This window comes from Hyperoodon ampullatus (genome assembly GCF_949752795.1).
Source record: "Hyperoodon ampullatus genome assembly, chromosome: 1".
NCBI classification, from domain to species: Eukaryota; Metazoa; Chordata; class Mammalia; order Artiodactyla; family Ziphiidae; genus Hyperoodon; species Hyperoodon ampullatus.
The window spans coordinates 199631114-199650145 of record NC_136914.1 but is presented as its reverse complement, the minus strand read 5'-3'; the positions used below and the strand labels follow the sequence as shown (position 1 = coordinate 199650145).

The 19032-nt window shown below is 38.9% G+C and overlaps 1 protein-coding gene across 4 annotated transcripts in view; it reads left to right on the top strand.

Annotated features, from left to right (window-relative positions):
* Positions 1–19032, top strand: part of HPSE2 (heparanase 2 (inactive)) — a gene marked incomplete at both ends in the record, with an annotated part of 561691 nt that overhangs the window by 339477 nt on the left and 203182 nt on the right. For all 4 annotated transcript variants that reach the window (XM_079714947.1, XM_079714946.1, XM_079714944.1 and 1 more), the window contains one exon: positions 15238–15285. In XM_079714947.1, the coding sequence (XP_079571073.1) occupies positions 15238–15285 (48 nt within the window). The remainder of the gene's footprint in view (positions 1–15237; positions 15286–19032) is intronic.

The following is a 19032-nucleotide window of genomic DNA, read 5'->3' as shown; positions in this document are numbered from 1 at the left end:
TCTTTAACTTATTTGGAGTTTATTGCCATATGTACTATAGAGTAAGGACCTAATCTATTTTTTGGTGATGTGACAGTGTCAAGAAAAGCAGGTATTCATTGAAAGCATGTTTACTGAGGCTTTTTTAGGGGCTTTTAAACCATAGAGAGATGAATACTAAATTATCTCTCAATAAACATTTATTGAACAGCTATTTCATGTTTGATCCTTGCTTAAGTGTTGGGTTTATATTGATGAATAAAGCTAAAGTAACTCTTATTCTCTTGGAGCTTAGCAAGACAGAGCTACAGTAAATAAGAAAACAAATTATCCCAAATTGTGTATAATTCTGTGAAGGAAATGATCAGGATACCTGGAGTTGGAGGATTTATTTGGACAAGGTGATCAGAGAAGACTTATCTGAGGAACAATTTATTTAAGCCAAGAACAAAAGAATAAGAAGGAGCCAATTGTTCAAAGATCAGAGTGAAAAAAGTTTTAGATAGAGGTGGTAGGTCATGTTTGTCAATGTCCTGAATCAGAAACAAGGTTAAGGCATTTGAGCAATAGAAAGATGGGCATTATAGTGAGCAAAAGGAGAGCAGTAGGAGATGAGAATGCATGGACAGGCAAGGACCAGATCATTACTGAACCATGTATACCATGGAAAAGAGGTTGTGTATTTTATTCTCTGAGCAATGGAAAGCTACTACAGGGTTTTTATAAGGGCAGCAACATGTACCAGAGTCTGCTCTGTTTTGTGTGCCAAATAGATTTTAAGCTGCAAAAGTAAGAAATCAAAAGAGTTCAGTAGGAGGGTTTTCATTATGAGGTGTGTGTGATTGGGTTAAGGTAATGGCAGAAGAGATGGAGAGAAGTTAAGGTAGACTTGCTTTGTTGATGGATATCCCAGCAAGGTGGGGGTGGGAGAATAGGAGGAATTAATAAAGGATGACTCCCACCTTTCGAACGTTAGCATCTCTCTTTCAAGAGCCATCACATGCAGAAAAGGGAGGTTTTCAAAAAGAAGTTACACCAAAATGAACACATACTCATACTCAGGAAACAGTATCTCGGGAGTAACAAAAGATGACTTTAGGGCTTCCCTGGTGGCGCAGTGGTTGAGAGTCTGCCTGCCGATGCAGGGGGAGCGGGTTTGTGCCCCAGTCCAGGAAGATCCCACATGCCGCGGAGCGGCTGGGCCCGTGAGCCATGGCCGCTGAGCCTGCGCGTCCGGAGCTTGTGCTCTGCAACGGGAGAGGCCACAACAGTGAGAGGCCCGCGTACCGAAAAAAAAAAAAAGAAAAAAGAATCTGCCTGCCAATGCAGGGGACAAGGATTCGATCCCTGGTCCAGGAAGATCCCACATGCCACGGAGCAACTAAGCCCGTGCGCCACAACTACTGAAGCCCACGCACCGTGCTCTGCAACAAGAGAAGCCCGCGCACCACAAGGCAGAGTAGCCCCCGCTCGCTGCAACTAGAGAAAGCCTGCATGCAGTAATGACGACCCAACACAGCCAAAAATAAATAAATAAAATAAAATAAAAATAAAAATAAATAAACTACATTGGGTGTGCTTCAAGTTCAGGATAGTGATCTGAGCACAAGCTCCATTTCCTTCTGGGACATCATCCCAACTCCTATTAAAAACTGATAAAGAACAATTCTGTAATAACAAGCACATGAAAGAGGGATCATTAGCAGATGAGAGACTTCTGACAGATTTCTATAAGACAGTAAACAGATGGAAGCCTGTTGACAGAGTAATCAGAGTGAGGAAGTGGCAACCCAGAGAACATGGGCTCTGAGAAAAGGTAGAGAATCTGTCTTGCAGATAGACTCAGAGGCCAGAGAGGGTGAGGTGGGAAAGGGAGACCAAGCCAAGGGGTTAATATGAAAGTCTGTCTTCACAGGGACTACACCCACAGCTCAACTCTCCCCTCCATCACTTTAAGTCCCCTACCCTGCCTACAGAGCAAAGACAGCTCAGTCTGTTATGTCCTAGCAAATGCCAAACCAATAGTTAGGAGCCTTCACCAAAAAAATAGTGCTGGAATACCTGAGGATGAGCTAGTATTGCTAAGGTGGAGTTGCTTCTGCATAGTAAAATGCTGAGTAGAGCACTGTGGGATACCCTAGCCCAAAGGCTATCTGTGCCCTCCCTCCTCCCTCTCTAAAGGGAAGTGTGTTGGTCAACAAGCTCTGACCACAAAATAGAGATCCCAGGGAAAGGAGAGACTTACCAAAAAAACCCCCATATATTCAACAGCTTAGAAAAATCTGCACCTACTACCTAGAAGAATCTATTTAGTGCCCATTAAAAAAAATAGATAGGCAAAGATCACAAGATGTAAGAAGGAAACAAGTAACATAAAAGAGAAAAACCAAGACAAATACATTTTAAAAATTGACCCAAGAAGAATTATAATTCAAGATCAGAACTAGAAAAGTAAAAAGCTATAATTAGTATCCTTATAAATATATAGTAAGATACTGTATTTATATATACTGTATTTTGTATACAGAGCAAAACATATTTTTTAAAACAAAATATATAATTGCTGAAATTAAGCCCAATAAATGTAAGGTAATGATTTCTTAGATACAACACTGAAAGCATAAGTGATAAAAGAAAACACTGATTAGCTGGACCTCATAAAAATTAAGAACTTTTGTGCATCAAATGATACCATCAAGAAGGTGAACAGACACACATAATAGGAGAAAATATTTGCAAGTCATACAGCTGATAAGGAATTTATATCCAGAATATATATATATATACATACACACATATAAATTCTTACAACTCAACAGTAATATGACAACCTCTTTAAAAATGACCAAAAGGGATTTGAATAGGCATTTCTCCAAAGAAGACATACAAATGGCCACGAAGTACATGAATAGATGTTCCACATCATTAGTCACTAGGAATGTGCAAATCAAAACCACAGTGAGATACCACTTTACATCCACTAGGATGGCTACAATCAAACAGACATACAAAAGCATATGTTGGAGAGGACATGGAGAAATTGGAACCCTCATACACTGCTGGTGGGCATATAATATGATGCAACTACTTTGGAAAACAGACTGGCAATTACTTGAAAGGTTAAACATAGAGTTACCATATGACTTAGCAATTCCACTTCTAGGTATATACCCAAGAGAAATGAAAACATATGTCCACACAAAAACTTGTACACAATTATTTATTGTGGCATCATTCATAATAGCCAAAAAATAGAAACAACCCAAATGTCCGTCAACCAATGAATGGATAAATAAAATTCAGTAAATCCATACAATGGAATATTACTTGAAAATAAAGAGAACTGAAGTACCAACACATGTTGTCAGAGATGAACCTTGAAATCATCATGCTAACTGAAAGAAGCCAGTCACAAAAGCCCACACAGTGTATGGTTTCCTTTATATGAAATGTCCAGAATAGGCAAATCTATAGAGACAAAAAGTAGATTGGGTTGCCTAGACTGGTGAAGTTTTCAGGGAAATGGAGAGTGACTGCTCATGGGAATGGGGTTTCTTTTTGAAATTAAATATTCTAAAATTAGATTATGTTGATAGTTGCACAAATTTGTAAATATAATAAAAAATATTGAACTGAACAGTTAATGAGGGGATTATATGGTATTAAATTTTATCTCCGAAAAGCATTTGAGTCCAATAAAAGAATTATAAGATAAAATCAAGGAAATCTCCCATACACAGAGTGTTGGACAGAGACAAAAAATTGGGGATGAAATCTTACTAGTATAAAAGATCAGTTCAGGATCCCCAACAGCTGTCTCATAGGATATCCAGATCCAGAAACAAGGAAGAAAATTTGGTTACAGAAAGAATGAAAACCGTATCAACCTTTACAATGTAAAATTAAGGGGACAGTTGACAGAAAATAGGCGGTAAAAATGGAGAGAAGAAATATGACCCACACGGCTGATATCCTCTTATAATATGTATGGAGTTGGAAAATATTGTCTAAGCCATTGAAATAAATTGAGATTTGGAGAAGAGGAGGCCCAGTAAACCACGCACATGGAGTTAACCCTTGGTTAGAATGAATTATGGCAGCATTTCCTTAAATGTGCTCTGGAAAATATCAGTTCTGCAGGATAACAACGTTATGTGGAGGGGTAAAAAAGTAAAAGCTTCCACAGTCAAGTAAGCTTGAGAAATACTGGGATATACAAATGTACTGAAACACTTTCCAGCATCTTTATTACATTAGTCTACATTCTGAATCTCCAAGAAGGGGATTTAGCATGCAGAATTTAAAAAATTTATTTGACCATAGTCTTATTTTCCGAGAGTATCTTGAGGGACTAGTGTTCCACTAACATGTTTGGACACATCACTGACTTGGAATATGAGCCCTGCTTTAGGTGAGATATGGCCATAGAGCAAACAATAGCAAAAGAATTACAATTTGGAGAACTCAGGACTTGGACCATTTCAATAGCCCCATTACTGGTCTATTTGCTTCCATTCTTGTCCTCTCCAGTCTATTCACCGCTCAGCTGCCAGAAAATCTTTTACAAACATAATTCACATGATGTCAGTCACTTGCTAAAGACTCTTTAATGACTTTTCATTGCTCTTAGAATAAAATTTAATCTCCTTACCACATCCAACAAGGCTCTACAATGAGCAGTCTGGCTGCTGCCCAGCTCTTCATTATTATCTTCTCCAGATTTCCCTTTTCCTTACTTCACTCAGGCCTCACTGGCCTGCTATGTGCTAAGTTTCTCTCTCTCTCTCTTTTTTTTTTTTTTTGGTGGGGGGCGGGGGTTGCACATCACATGCTTTTCTTTCTACCTAGAGTGTCCTCTCAGCTTGCCACATGGCTGGTTTCTCCTCACCCATCAGAGTTCTTTCATGAATAGCCTAGCTAAGTGATTCTCTATCAGCGCACTCTGTTAGTTCTCTTTATGGCATTTATCACAAGTTATAACTGCATATTTACTGTTTATTTTTTGCTTATAGATCATAAACTCCATAAGAGCAGGAAGTTGTCTGTTGTATTTACTAATATATATTCAGTGCTGGCAAAAAACCTAGCACATGGTGGGTGCTCCAATTTGTTGAATGAAGAATGGAAGTTATACTAATATTTTACAGAGTTGCTAGTGGCATATTCTAACCTGAACCTAGGTTAGAACAGAAAGCTAGACAGGACCTTTAACTCCCATGGTGGCCCAGAGAGCTATGCAAAGCATTCCAATTTGGGCAAAAAGGATAAAAGCAGGAGAATTAGGAAGGAAATAATGGTCTTTTCCATCACAGCAGACCACATTATGTATGCTGTGTGCTCAATGATCTACAAAACAGAAACAGAAAAATTGCCTTTTTATATCCAGAATTTCTGTCTTTAGTTCTGTCTAATTACCAAAACTTCTACTAAGTGCCTAATGCTGATTTATAGACTCCACTGGTACTCAAAGCATAGACAGCAGTGAAAGCGGTATGGGTGGGTAAGGATGGAAAGTTCACTATGTTCCTATACACAGGCTCTCATTATGACTTTTGTGGGCCCTGGGCATTTTTGACCTCATGGGTCCCTTCCTCCATAAAGACATATTAAATCAGCAGCCTTCTGTGTTCTACTGTAGTAAGTCAATATAGCAGGATTGGGGCAAGGGTGGAAATAGCAGGAATGTAAAGAGCATACACTTTAGAACTAGATGAGACCCAGATCAGCTTCTAGCTAGGTCATCTTGAATTATTTAATCTCTCTAAAACCTCGGTCTCCTCATTGGTAAAATGAGGCTAATGAAATTATCTATTTCTTAGGTTTGTTGTGAAGTTAAATGAGATAATGAATTGAAAGTGCTTAGTGTAGTTCCTGGCACAATCCACACCTAAAGAAATGTCAGCTACAATTGTTAAGGACAAGTGAATTTCAAATTGAAAAGGCAGGGTTTTTTTCTGACTTTTTGCCTATGACTCAATGTAGCCTTCTAAGCAGTTCAGAGAACTGAATGAGATTGAGAACTAGAAAGATTAGCTACAGTAACATTGCATTATAATGAGGGTGATCACAGCTCCTGCCTACAAACCTGCTTACACCACATTCTTGTTTGGAGTGGGAAATTGCACAGCTGGGGACAATTTGGTGCACAGAGAAATCATCACAGTGTTATTCCTAATAATTGTTATGTTTTATTTCACCTGTAAAAGAGTATATGACTTAAACTACAGGAGGCGAGAACAATTTATTCCTCTTAGTTTATAAGAAGAGAGTTTCCTTCTCTGCCTGTAGAGAGAGGCAGGGCCTCCCATCAGCTGTTCAGTGCTAATTAACAAGGAAACACTGGCTACTGTAAAGGTCTGCTCCCTAGCTGAGAATTATGCTAATGACTGCTTACTTCTAAACTTGGTTTCTTTCTTTTTCTTTTTTTTTTTTTCCTGGACAGGACTTCTTTCTTGATTAGAGAGACAGCCTAATTCCTGACCCAAGCCCAAGGGTATCAGTTATGGCTATTATGATGAAGGATGTTTCTTTCTTCTTCTGTTGTCAGAGAAGTCAGATGGGGGTTAGAAAGAACATTGGAGAAGGAGACGGGTGTCCTGGGACATAGATTTAGGTTTGACACATATGGTCTTGTGAAATATCTTCCTCACTTTCTTTTTTTCCATTCCTTTCCTCCCTTCCCCATTCTACTTTCCCTAAGAACCCTACTTTTCCTCCAAGAATGACCTACCCTAACAGGTGCTGCTGAGATCACAATCTGTAAAAGGTGTGGCCCATGGTCCTCCCTCAATGGAAGCACCTGGAGAGCTTCTTTAAAATGCAGCATGAGATATAGTACAGAGAAGTCCCGAGTCCTCTTTATCCAGTTTCTCCCGACAGTGACATCTTGTGACACTATAGGACAATATCACCACTAGGACACTGGCATTGATACAGTTAAGGTACAGACCATTTCCATCACCACAGGGATGTCTCATGTCGCTCTTTCATCCTTCTCATTCTCCCTCTTTACTTAAAACTCTGGCCAACCACTAATCTGTTCTCTATTTCTATAATTTTGTCATTTCAAAAACGTTACATAAATGGAATAATATAATATGCAACCTTTTAGGGTTCGATTGTCCACTCAGCATAATTCCCTGAAGATTCAACCAGGTTGCTGCATGTGTCTATAGTTTGCTCCTTTTCATTACTGGTAGTGTTCCATGGTGTGGGTAGACTACATTTTGTTTAACCATTCTCTCACTGAAGGACATCTGGTCCTGTTGTTGTTTATTATGAATAAAGCTGCTATAAATATCTCTGTAAAACAAAATGCAGCATGATTCTTAGGCTCCAGCGCAGACCTACCCAACCAGAATGTGTGGGGATGGGACCTAGACATTGGCATTTGAACAGAGACTTCAGGGATTCTTTGCACCCCAAAGTATGAGAACTACTGCCCTATAATATAGACAGAGCAGGTCTTATTATCTTATTTTACAGATTAAGGAATGGAGGTACACAAATGCTAAATTATTTACCAAGCTCACATTTATTGAGTGCCAGCAGTGTGCCTGACAGTACCCTTGTTTCTTCATGTATGTTATCTTGTTCATCGTCACAATGCCTTTGGGAAGTAGGCTCTCTCCATTTGAAAACATTCAGGGAGGTTAAACAACTTACCCAGGGTCACATGGCTAATATGTTGTGGAGCCAGGTCTTAAATCAAGTACCTATCTGACTCCTAGGCCCATGCTCTTTCTACTTTGTGGTGCTGTTTGCCTGAATTTTCATCTTTGAGTGAAGCCATATGGTCTAGCATACTGGAAAAAATATATAATACTCTTTGCCTTAGTTCCATAGTTTTCACTCTCATAGACTCAGCTTCATACCGGGACTTGAGCTTTTGGAAAGTCTGCTTTTCTGTGTGAAATTCTTCACAATATCTTGATGCATTTTTCCTCCTTCTCACCTGGCTCCACAGCCAGGACAAATCATATCAGGTCAGTTATAGCCTTCTTTGCCTGAATCCAGCAGCATTTTAGACTGTCGAGACATGTCTGTCATAATATTCCCCTAACCAGCACCTTCCAGCTCCAGCCATAGCCTTCCAGATCTGTTTCAACATCTTCTTTCACCATCCCTCATCCCCCTGCTATTTGTCTTCATTCTAATCAAGCAAACCTATTTTGTCCTTTCTGTATTATTGTCTCACATCTGCCTCCATTTTATTCCAGACATTGTTCTATAGCCTCCCTCCTCCCAAGTCCCCATTAGCAGCATGAAATAGCCTTCATCTTGGGGGCCAGTTCCAGGTAATAGTGCCTGGCACCCTATCTTGAGAAGGATTCTTAGGCCAATTCTGAGATTAGGGAAAAAGTATTGAGATCTATTACCAAGGTCTACCATCGGTTCAGAAAAAGGGAGCACATATCACAAATTTGCCATCTCTGCATGGTTAAAGCAAGGGATTTAAAGTCAGAAATGGATTTGATTCTTAGCTCTGCAACTTATTAGTTGGGTGATCTTGAGCACAGTTTCTTTATCTATAAAATGAAAGTAATAATACCTACCTTATAAGATTGTACATTATGTAAACTGCTTACCAAGTGCCTGTCAATCAGTAAGTGGTAGCTAACTTATTTTTTCCTTTCTTCATTAAGATCCTTCTTAAATTAAGCCTCATGGTTGTAACTTTGATTGGCAAGAGAGATTCTGTGGAGAGTCTCACTCCTCTCAAGTCCCTGTATGTTAAAAACTCTATAAATCTATCAAATTAAGGGAATTATAAGCTAGAAGAGAAGCCTAAATAGAGAGCTGCACTAGCCATTAAAGTCAGGGAACATATAGCCATGGTATTTATCAGCCTACTGCAAGTGTAATATTATATATAAATAGGGGTGGGGAGAGAAAAAGGAAGGGAGGGAGGGAGGGAGAGAGGAAGGGAGGCTTGAAGGGAGGAATGGAGGGAGAAAGAGAAACAGAGAGAGTAAAAAGAGAGAGAGAGAGGGTGGGGAAGAAAGAGATCAATATTTTATTTCTTCTAGAGCTTAATATATAGTTAACCTAGTATAGCTTAATATATAATTAGCCATGGAAATGTAAGTGACTTTGGACCAAATAGAAGATGCCTGGTTTGCTGTAACTCAAAATGAATAATTTCCTCACAAGTTTTTCCTAGCTTTTGTATAGAATGGCTGTCACATCTTATTCATGTTAGTTACATAACCAAAGATTCTCCTTGTGGACAAGGAAAAGAAGGATCAGGCTGCCACATTCTTACTGAAGTTTGTAGTCATTTGGACATCCAGTTCCCCATGAAGGATTTATCCTCTTTCCTGGGAGCAAAATTCAGAAACCAGTTTTCAGGGTTGCACTCTGTGGTCCAGAAGCAGAAATCAAACCCCAAAGACCATGAATAAAGATGTGCCTTATTATAAGAGAGAGCTGTGATATGCACTGGGAGAGAAGGCTCCACAACATTTCAGATACGTCATATGTGCAGGTGGATAACAAAGGAAAGAAATCCTCCCAGATTTGGGGTCCCTTGGGGGAGGAAAGGAACTCTCACAATGAAAGGGGATATTTTGTTCTCTTCCATATTTGCTCCAGTGGGAAAGATTCCCCAGTACTGAAAGGTCTGCCTGGCACTGGCCAATTTTCTTAGGTACAGGTCCTTGCCCCTTCCCTCTCTTATCCTTTTTTGAGTGACTGGATGTCAGCATGAGGACAGACATCTTCTGTTCTCTGAAATAATCATCCAGGATTTCTGTCTTCATAATTCAGGTATGGAGACATCCAACCTTGGAAAACCAAGATCTTTCCTTTTTGTCATTATTCACATCCTGGGTTATCTTTTACTTGTTCATTCATAGACCTAAATCTAGGGATTAGAATGGAGGTGGATGGTTGAAAACGCTTGGATAATACTGGACCCTAAACAGAATTACACTTTCCCAATGGTATTTCACTCCTGACAGCACTAGTCTGTGTGCATGTTATTCCACCTCTAATATTACTGTTGCTGAGCATTCTGCAGCTGTGTGGAAGTTATTAATTTATGTGGTTTGGGCCAGTTTCTGAGAAACAGGCAAAACTAAGGAGCAGAAGAATCCATCAATGTTAGATTTGAACAAAGAAAATTATAATCTTTTTGGACTTGTTGTCCTCCACAGTGCCAATATAGATATAAAAACAGAGTATGGAAATGATATAGATACACGGTAGATACAGAGAGCCCTAGTGTTCAGAGAGGGAACATGGGGCTGGGGAGAATTCACCAAATTCACTGGCTATAATATCCATTCCATGGAGTTTTGTCTAATCAGTTTCCTTTATGTGTTATTTCTGTCATTTGTTTTTGTTTTTCTAGTTTTTTTTTTCAATCATTCAAATACTTCTGAAAACAGAACATTTGCTCCATTTTAAATGAGTTTTATACACTTCTCAAAAAAACAAAGGTATGTTTAGTCATCCTGGTAGTATTTGGAAATGCATATTTTGTTTGACATTATTTCTGAGTTAGATTCTTCCTCATCAGAATAAGTGTAGAAATGCTTCCATATGTTTGAAGTTGTTCTCATCATTTTGCCAAGAGGGAAAAAGGAAGAATGTAGTTTACAACAGTTTTCATATGAACATATATTTAATAATTCTTTTCCCATAAAGTTAGCTAAAACAACTTTTCTACTGCTTAAATATGCTACTAAAGTTAAGATAATAATATCATTGGTCTAAACATATTAAATAGTGATTGACAAATTTTTTAAAATATTAAAATGAAATGAAAGTATATTTTACTATTTTGATTTCTTTTACAAAATAAGACTTTAGGTAAGGATCTGACTTTACTGTTTTCCCAAATAGCTACAAATCACATAGCACTATTAAAAACATGCTTCAGTTTTTCACGTACTAAATTCTTTTCCATGTAATAAATTCTTACATATAAATGTTTGTAAAAAATCTCTTCTGTTCCATAGATATCCTTACTAATTCCTGATCTCTTTACTAAGATCTCCTGACTAATACCTAGGAATGTTTTAATAATTGCAGGTTTTATGGTATATTTTAATATATGGTAGATCAGATAAATGTCTTTTCAGTATTACAATTTTTTCAGAACATTCTTGGCTTCTTTCAGATGAATGTTAGAATGATTTTGCAAAGTTTCAAAAATATCTGATGGGATTTTTTAAGTAGAATTTCATTAAACCCATAAATTAGGTTAGGAAGAATAATTGATTCTCCTATCCAGGATCATGGTAGGTCTTTTCCTATATTCAATTTAAAAATATTTCCCTGTAAACTATATAATATTCTATATATGGGTCCAGTATATTTCATATTTAATTATAGATATTATAGATTGTCTTTGCGGGTGGGGGAGGGGTGTGGGGAGAAAACATTAGCATTACTTTAAATGTTCCTAACTCTAGTTTTCCCATTCTTTTTATAATGTAACTTTTGATAATGGAAGGTTATTTAAAGACTTAATTATCAACCTGTAGCAGAACAAACTATTCAATGCATATGAGGATCTCCAGATTATAGTATTATACATAAAAAGTTTCCAGCTTCTAAGACATCAAATTAGATGTGTTCTTAATTGCCTGTCCAGAGCCTTTTAGCCAGACAGGGCACTGATGATTATTTTTTCCTCCTAATTTTCTTGTGAATGTGTAACTGTTATCATCAATGACTATTTACTTCAAGTTCTTTGAGGCGTTTTCAGAAGGATTGGAGTACATTCACCAACACCAGCATTAAAGTCTATTCCTGGATTGCCCATTTTAGGCAATGGCATTACCACAGTTAAAACTTTGGGGTTCTCTCTTACACCGCTTCCTCACTTAAACTCACCTGCCGAGTCCACTTGAGTGCTCCAACAAGTGTTTTTTTCAACTGTGTCTTTTTTTGTTCCCACATTTCAAAGCCTCCCATCACTCTGCAGTCATCTCCCTCCATTTTGTCCACACCACACTACCTTTCACCTTTACCATAGCCAGAGTGATCTTCCTAAAACTCAAGTCTGATCCTGACACACCCTCACTTGCTTAAGCACAGGATAATCAAACATGCAGGAGGAGCTAGCTGTATTTTACAATATTGTGTTGGGTGCTAATCATACAAAGATAAATAAGTCCTCGACTTGTACCGAGATGTTAAGGAATGAAGGCCAGATGTGTTAGCATCACAGGCTAGCAACTAGTTATCTGACCAGGCTGACTTCCTACCACTCCCTTACCTGTCCCCTGATATCCAGATATCCTGGACTCCTGAGAAAACACTCACCTTGACTCTATCATGCTTTGCTCAAGCTGCTCTATGCCTGGCCTGCTCTTCATGGCAAAATCTTACCCTTCTTTCAATGCTAGATTCAACCTCTTGTGAGATGTGAAGCTTTACTCAATGCTTATCCCTCTTCTAACATCATAGAAGGTAGAGCTAGCTACTCCCTTGACTGCTCTCCCACAGCAGTTAGTTTGCACCAGTAATGCAACACAAAGAGACTAATTTGTCTCAGTGTCTGTCTTCTTGGCTTTACTGTGATTGTCTTACAGCAGAGGCCCTGAGTCAGTCACCTTTCGACACCTGCTCCAGCACCTAGTCTTACAAATAACACTGAAATGCTCAAGTCTGTGAGAGGAAGCCACAAGCAAAGAAGGTGCTGAGGCCTTTTATTCTTTTTCTAAAAAATAAGGTAGTGTTTTCTCAAGGCAAAAATTCAACTTATTTTTTGCATTTTAATAATTCTTGGCCTCAGTGAAAACAGCTTGAAGGCAACATAGGGTTTGGAATCAGAAAACCTGAGTTTAGTCTGCACTACTCTATGAATTTGAACAAGTTGCATAACCTCTATGAGACTTACCAACCTCCACTATAAATTAGAAATATCTGCCTACCAGGGCTATTTTGAGAGTTATGTGAAATTATATACATAAGAAGCTGAAAAAAAATTTTAATGAGAAAGCACTCTAAATGTCAGTGTAATTTTTATTATGGTTATTTTTAAATGTAAATGGAGGCAGTTTTACTTTTCAGAGATTTTAGAAATAATTTTGGAGGAGTAAAGCCCATGTAAATATATTTTAATATATATATATATATATTTTTAATGACACTTGTATCTAAGTTTGCCTAGGTTTTCTAATTTTAAAAATATCCTGGGGAGGGGGTACAAAATTTCATTTCCCCCTCTTAATTTTTGGGTTATCCTACTTCTAAGATTACCATCAGGTTTCCACAGCTTAGAGTGCTTATGTGGTAGGTATAGTATTTTGGATCCTAATCTGTTTTCTTTCTCCCTGGACTTTTCCATTTTTCTCCTGTCTATTCAAGCAGATAGCTGGTTGTGTGCTTATTGACTCAGGGGTGACACATGACAGGATGGAGAAGAGAATGCAGAGCTTTTCCAGCTTTTGAATTTTAATGGAAGAATCCTGGGCATAGGGCTAGAAATGGTGAGGAGAGTGGAGCTACCCTCCCAGAGTCAAGAGATTTTTCTGGGCTGGAGAAAGGAGAGGAGAAGAGAAAGAGAAATCCGTGTGCTCCAAAAGCAGAGGATTCCTGCTTCCTAAGATGTACTGCTAGGAGGAGTGGCATGATCCCATAAAAATGAGCTGGTTAGGGTGTCTGGAAATACTAATTCTCTAGCCAGTAGGGACGTTAGTAACCTGTATAATGTGATTAATAATATCCACCTCACCAAGCAAAGCAATTTTGAGAATTATATGAAGGAAATACATGCGAATACCTGGTACTAAATAGGTATTCAGTAAATGTTATATTCCCTCCAATCCCCATTTATGTTTTGGTCCTGCTCAGAAAACCACTTTCATTCCTCATTCCACCCTATGCTCCATTTCCCACATTCTTGCTCCTGGACTGCTGAGTGGTACTAGACAAAAAGAGGAAAAACCATACAGGCAAGAGCCAAGCTGCCTCCCCCACCTGTCCTTTCCCCTTCCCCTCTCCCTCCCCCTTCTCCTTCCCCTCCTCAGTGTCTCCCTACTCTCTGTCCTCTTCATCTTCTTTTATGAGCATCACTCTGCTCCTAAACAGTAGTCCCGGTATCCCTTCTCCTTCTCTCACCCAGTCCTGCAGAGACTCAGTCCTCTTCCACCATCAGGGCAAAAGAGAGCCTCTGTCTGGGCAGCGCAAGCACGCCCTTTGCCCATGTGTCCTCCTGGCAAGGTTAGGCTGGAGTAGGGCAGGGGTAGGGCATTCTTGACGAAATATGGTCCTTCTTCCTTCTCAGTGGACAAATTCTTTGTTTATGAAGTACTGATGGAAGATTGTTTCTGTCTGAGGAAAAGTTCCCTTCCAGGGTCTCAGGAAAGAGAATTGAAAGTAAGATCTGAAAGAACTGAGATGTTCCTTTTGATTTCCTGTGTCTGAGTGGTAACTCTCTCAAATAGTAACACGAGCCATGACAGCACATGGCCTCAGAACATGTGGATGGCTAAAAGGAGGCAGGTCGATAATTGAGTTATTCACAGACTTGCAGTTTATGATACCTTATGGAATCTGTGTGGCCTTGGATGCTCTCTCCTGTCACTATGTTTCTGGTGGAACCCCAAGGGCACAGGAGGGTGGCAAATTGCTAGCAAGACTTTGCTGAGTGCTTTGCAGGGAAACAAGTCTGGTTTCCATTTTGAGCTGAGCATCCTGGTCGAGACACTCAGTTCTCTACTTAGCTGCTCCAGAAATGGTTAAATTTCTCTATGTGGTGCTCAGGTTTCTACACTTAGACAGCTGTGGCAGCCCATCACTAGGGCATATTTGTTAGTGCTTCACACTTATATACTTATATAAATAAATTGGGTTTTCCCATGCTCTCTATAGAAGGAGAGACCTGAGGTTTTTCAAAGGCATATGTTGTGTTGTCATCCTTGGAAAATGTTATCGTTTGTCCCCTAGTAGATCTCAGAATCCTTAGAGAATAGGAAATGTGACAGATAAGTTTTGATCACAGGGAAGGCGATGTGGGAGCCATCAGGCGTGGGATTGGAAAGACAGACGTAGGTATAATGTCGTCTTGGGGTCTTGATTTCCAGATGGTAAAGGATGTGTGGAGAGCTGAAAGTGTGATTACTTTCACCTTCTGTACCTTTTAACTTCCAATACCTATGGATAGGCCATGGCTGTGGGCCCTCTCAGAAAGCATAGTTGCCCAAGGATTGGCCTGATCTCTATCTCAGCTTATTTTATTTTAACCCTGGGGATATGGTTTACTTTAAGTTGCAATATCTTTGTTCTTTCTGTTTCCTACAGATTCATGAAGGTGGCAGGAAACACAGTGGATGCAGTTACCTGGCAACAGTAGGTATTCACCATTTTTGCTCTTACTTATTATCAGATGCTGTGAAATGAAAGATAAGTAGTTATCATGAAGTTATAACTGAAATTTAATAAACTATCTTCCGTGCTCCAAGAAAAAAGTTAAAACTAACTCCAAAATTAGTTGTTGGCAATCAGTAACTTTAATCATAATGAAAAATATTTTATTCTGCATTTATACTCTTAGTTTCTGTAAACAACAAGTTCCAAATATTTCCAGAAATTCTTAGCCTCCTTCAGTTTGTCGTTTTGAGTCATGGATTGAGTGGGTCTGAGGCTCTTGTCATTCCCTTGCTTAAAACCCCTCAGTGCCTTCCCTTTGCATGTAGACCACAAGCCAGACTCTCTACTCTGGCCTATAAGGCTCTTTGTGTTTGGCCTCTGCTCTCGTCTGATGCCACCCTGCCCTTACTCATTCTGTCCCAACACACTGGTGAGGACTTTCAGTTTGTAGAGGGTTCACATGCATGTCTGCCTCAGGAACTTTGTGTCATTCCCTCTGCCTGGAATGCTGTTATCTTCATATTTCGTGTAGCTTACTCCTTCTCATCTCTGAAGATTCAGCTTACATGTCACCTCCTTCAAGAGGCCTTCCTTGATGATCCTATCTAAAGTAGACCCCCTATTTAATTGTCTTTCTTAGCTCATTTTTCCATAGCACTTACCATAACTTACAATTACTATTTTTTATACTTGTTTTTGTGATTTGTGTTTTCTCTTTTACCAGAATAGCACTTATTCAGTTCAACAAGTACTTATTTAGGCAACTGTTAATTGGGCATTTCCTGGGGGGAAAATAACGACAGTGATAATAATAACAATGTGGCAGGAAGCTTTATGTGTCTCACCATAGCTGATCCTCAGAACAACCAAATGAGGTCAGGACTGTTTTTATCTATATTTTTCTACAACTTAGAGGAAGGTGTATAAAATCCAAAGATTACACAGAAAGTGGCAGATTTTGGACTTGAAGTTGGTTCTGTCTCACTCCATGGGTGTCTCTTAACTGTTACGGCTTTGGTAACAAGACAATGATCCTATACTGGAAATATTACATTCTATTGGTGTAATTCAAATCCTCTTCAGTGTCCTCACCAAAAGCTATCTGGATAATGTAGCATAAAGACAAGAGACTGGAGAATTTATAGTGTTTATAAAGAGAAGTAATGAGATCAGTGTACAAAAATTAGTGGGTAAGAATGTAAGCATTGCTCAGTTATCATGGCTGACAGGGAGGGATCAGAGAAAGTTTTTTTCCCCTACTCAAGTACTCTCCATAGTATAAATGCAGTGAAGTGAGCACAGTATTTTTTTTTTTATAAAGGAGAAATACGTTTTTGTAAATACAGTTTGTTTATTAGCTATTTAAAAAAATATTGGCCATCTCTCAAGATAAATATCATGTGTTTGTAACTACTCTAAAAATACCCCCAAAGCAGGCATGGGGTTGTGTTTCTTTTGGCTCCAGGATCAGCACTCATTTGGGGACAACAAGTAGCACCTGGACTCTACCATTTATTCTTTACAGCCATAATTTTCAGTCAAGACTTGGAATAGTCATGGAACAATTCCAAGAAATCTTGGCCAGGAGGACTCAGTGAAAATTAAAGCCAAATGCCATGTTTCTCTAACCATGAGAAATGCTGAGGTGAAAATTTCTTAATAATGTAAAGGAAATCAAGAGTCACCGTCAGGAAAAAAAAAAAAGGAGAATAGAATTTGTCGGTATACATCTAGCCAAAAGAATCAATTCAATACTAGGATATTGAGCTTGGAGCTTGAACAACCAGAACTCTGAGTCTGAAGTCATAAATAAATAAATCTATGTAGTTAGACTATTGATTTGGACTTTCATGCTCTTGGATTTTCAGGACCAAGATACACGACTTGATGATTGGTTCTGCCCTCCAACCCATGCAGAAAACCCAGAAAGAGTTAGTGAGATGAAGTTCCAATTACAGGAATGGTGGAATAGCTTGTATCATATATCAATGATAAATCTGGACAATAATTAAATACACACACACACACACACACACACACACACACAAAACAGTGATCAAACGGCAGCAAAAGCTAGAGGAAGTTATTCAATTCCTGAAAGAAGTGAATGGCACTGGTGAGATCTGTGGTTACTTAAGAATCCATACAGTATGAGGTGGCTTTAAACTCAAAAGAAATACATGGTCATATTGATTTGAGGTGTCGGAAAAAAAAAGTCAGAAGGTGGAAATCTCAGAAAGATGGAGTTATGGGGCAAAACACCAAATATGCCTATAAACTTCCTTTCAAATCTTTGCCTGATCCCTGAACTGTGCACATTTAAGGGAGACTTCAAGCAGCCTGGGAGAAAACAACAGCTGGAAGCCTGAAAAATTTGAACAGAAATTTCAGCTGCTGTCTGTCACATGAGGGACAGAGATTGGAATTTGAATCTCACAAATTGAGGGGCTTGATAAACACCTTGTGCTTTCTAGTGAAAACTAAAAGACATGCCTCAGGAGTAAAGTCTATGTCCCAGGACTAAGGATTTGCCTTAAGTCTAATGTGTAACCACAACAGACTCACCCTAACAAAATCTGAGCTGCAGCTGCCACAAGAACAAGATGACCAGACGTTCATCCAACTGCCTGCTAGATCCCAAACCAACACTCTTCTGTCTCTACAGAATATCAACCACACTTTCCAGTATACAATTTAAAAATTACTAGACATGCAAAGAAACAGAAAAATGTGGCCCATGGCCAAGAGAATGATCTATAACTTGAAACCCTGAGATGACCCAGGTAATAGGATTAGCTGACAAGGATTTTAAAGAAGCTATTGCACACATATTCAAATAGTTAAGGGAAAATGTCCATATTGAGTGAATACATAGGGAAATATCAGCAGTGACATGGAAACTATATATATATATAAAACAGAACCAAATGAAATTATTAAAGAAAAAATAGAAAACTGAAATGATGGGAATTCCGTGATGGTCCAGTGGTTAGGACTCCATGCTTCCAATGCAAGGGGCACAGGTTCGATCTCTGGTTGGGGAACTAAGATCCCACAAGCCATGCGGTGTGACCAAAATAAATAAATAAATAACTGAAATGAAAGGCTCACTGGATGGGCTTACTAAGAGATTGGAAAGTACAGAAGAAAGGGTTAGTGAACTTGCATACAGATCGTTTGAAATTATACAGTTAAAGAACAGAGAAAAAATATTGGGAAGAAAATTGTCAAAGCTTCAGCAACCTCATTGCCAATATCAAGTAACATCTGTGCAATTAGAATCCAGAGGACAAGAGAGAGAGAATGAGGCAGAAAACTTTTTTAAGAAACCAAATCTGGGGATTTCCCTGGTGGTCCAATGGCTAAGGCTCCGCACTCCCAATGCAGGGGGCCCAGGTTCGATTACTGGTTGGGGAACTAGATCCCGCATGCATGCCACAACAAAGAGTCTGCATGCTGCAACTAAGAGTCTGCATGCTGCAACTAAGAAGTCCATATGCTGCAACTAAGGAGACCGCATGCCGCAACTAAAGATCCCGCATGCCACAACTAAGTCCTGGCACAGCCAAAATTAATTAATTAATTAACTAATTAATTAATTAATATGTTAATAAATAAGTATTTTTTTTAAAAAAAGAAACCAAAGCCGAACTTCTCTCAAATTTGGTGAAAAACATTAACTTTTAGAACCAAGAAGCTAGGCAAACCCTAAGAAGGAAAAATACA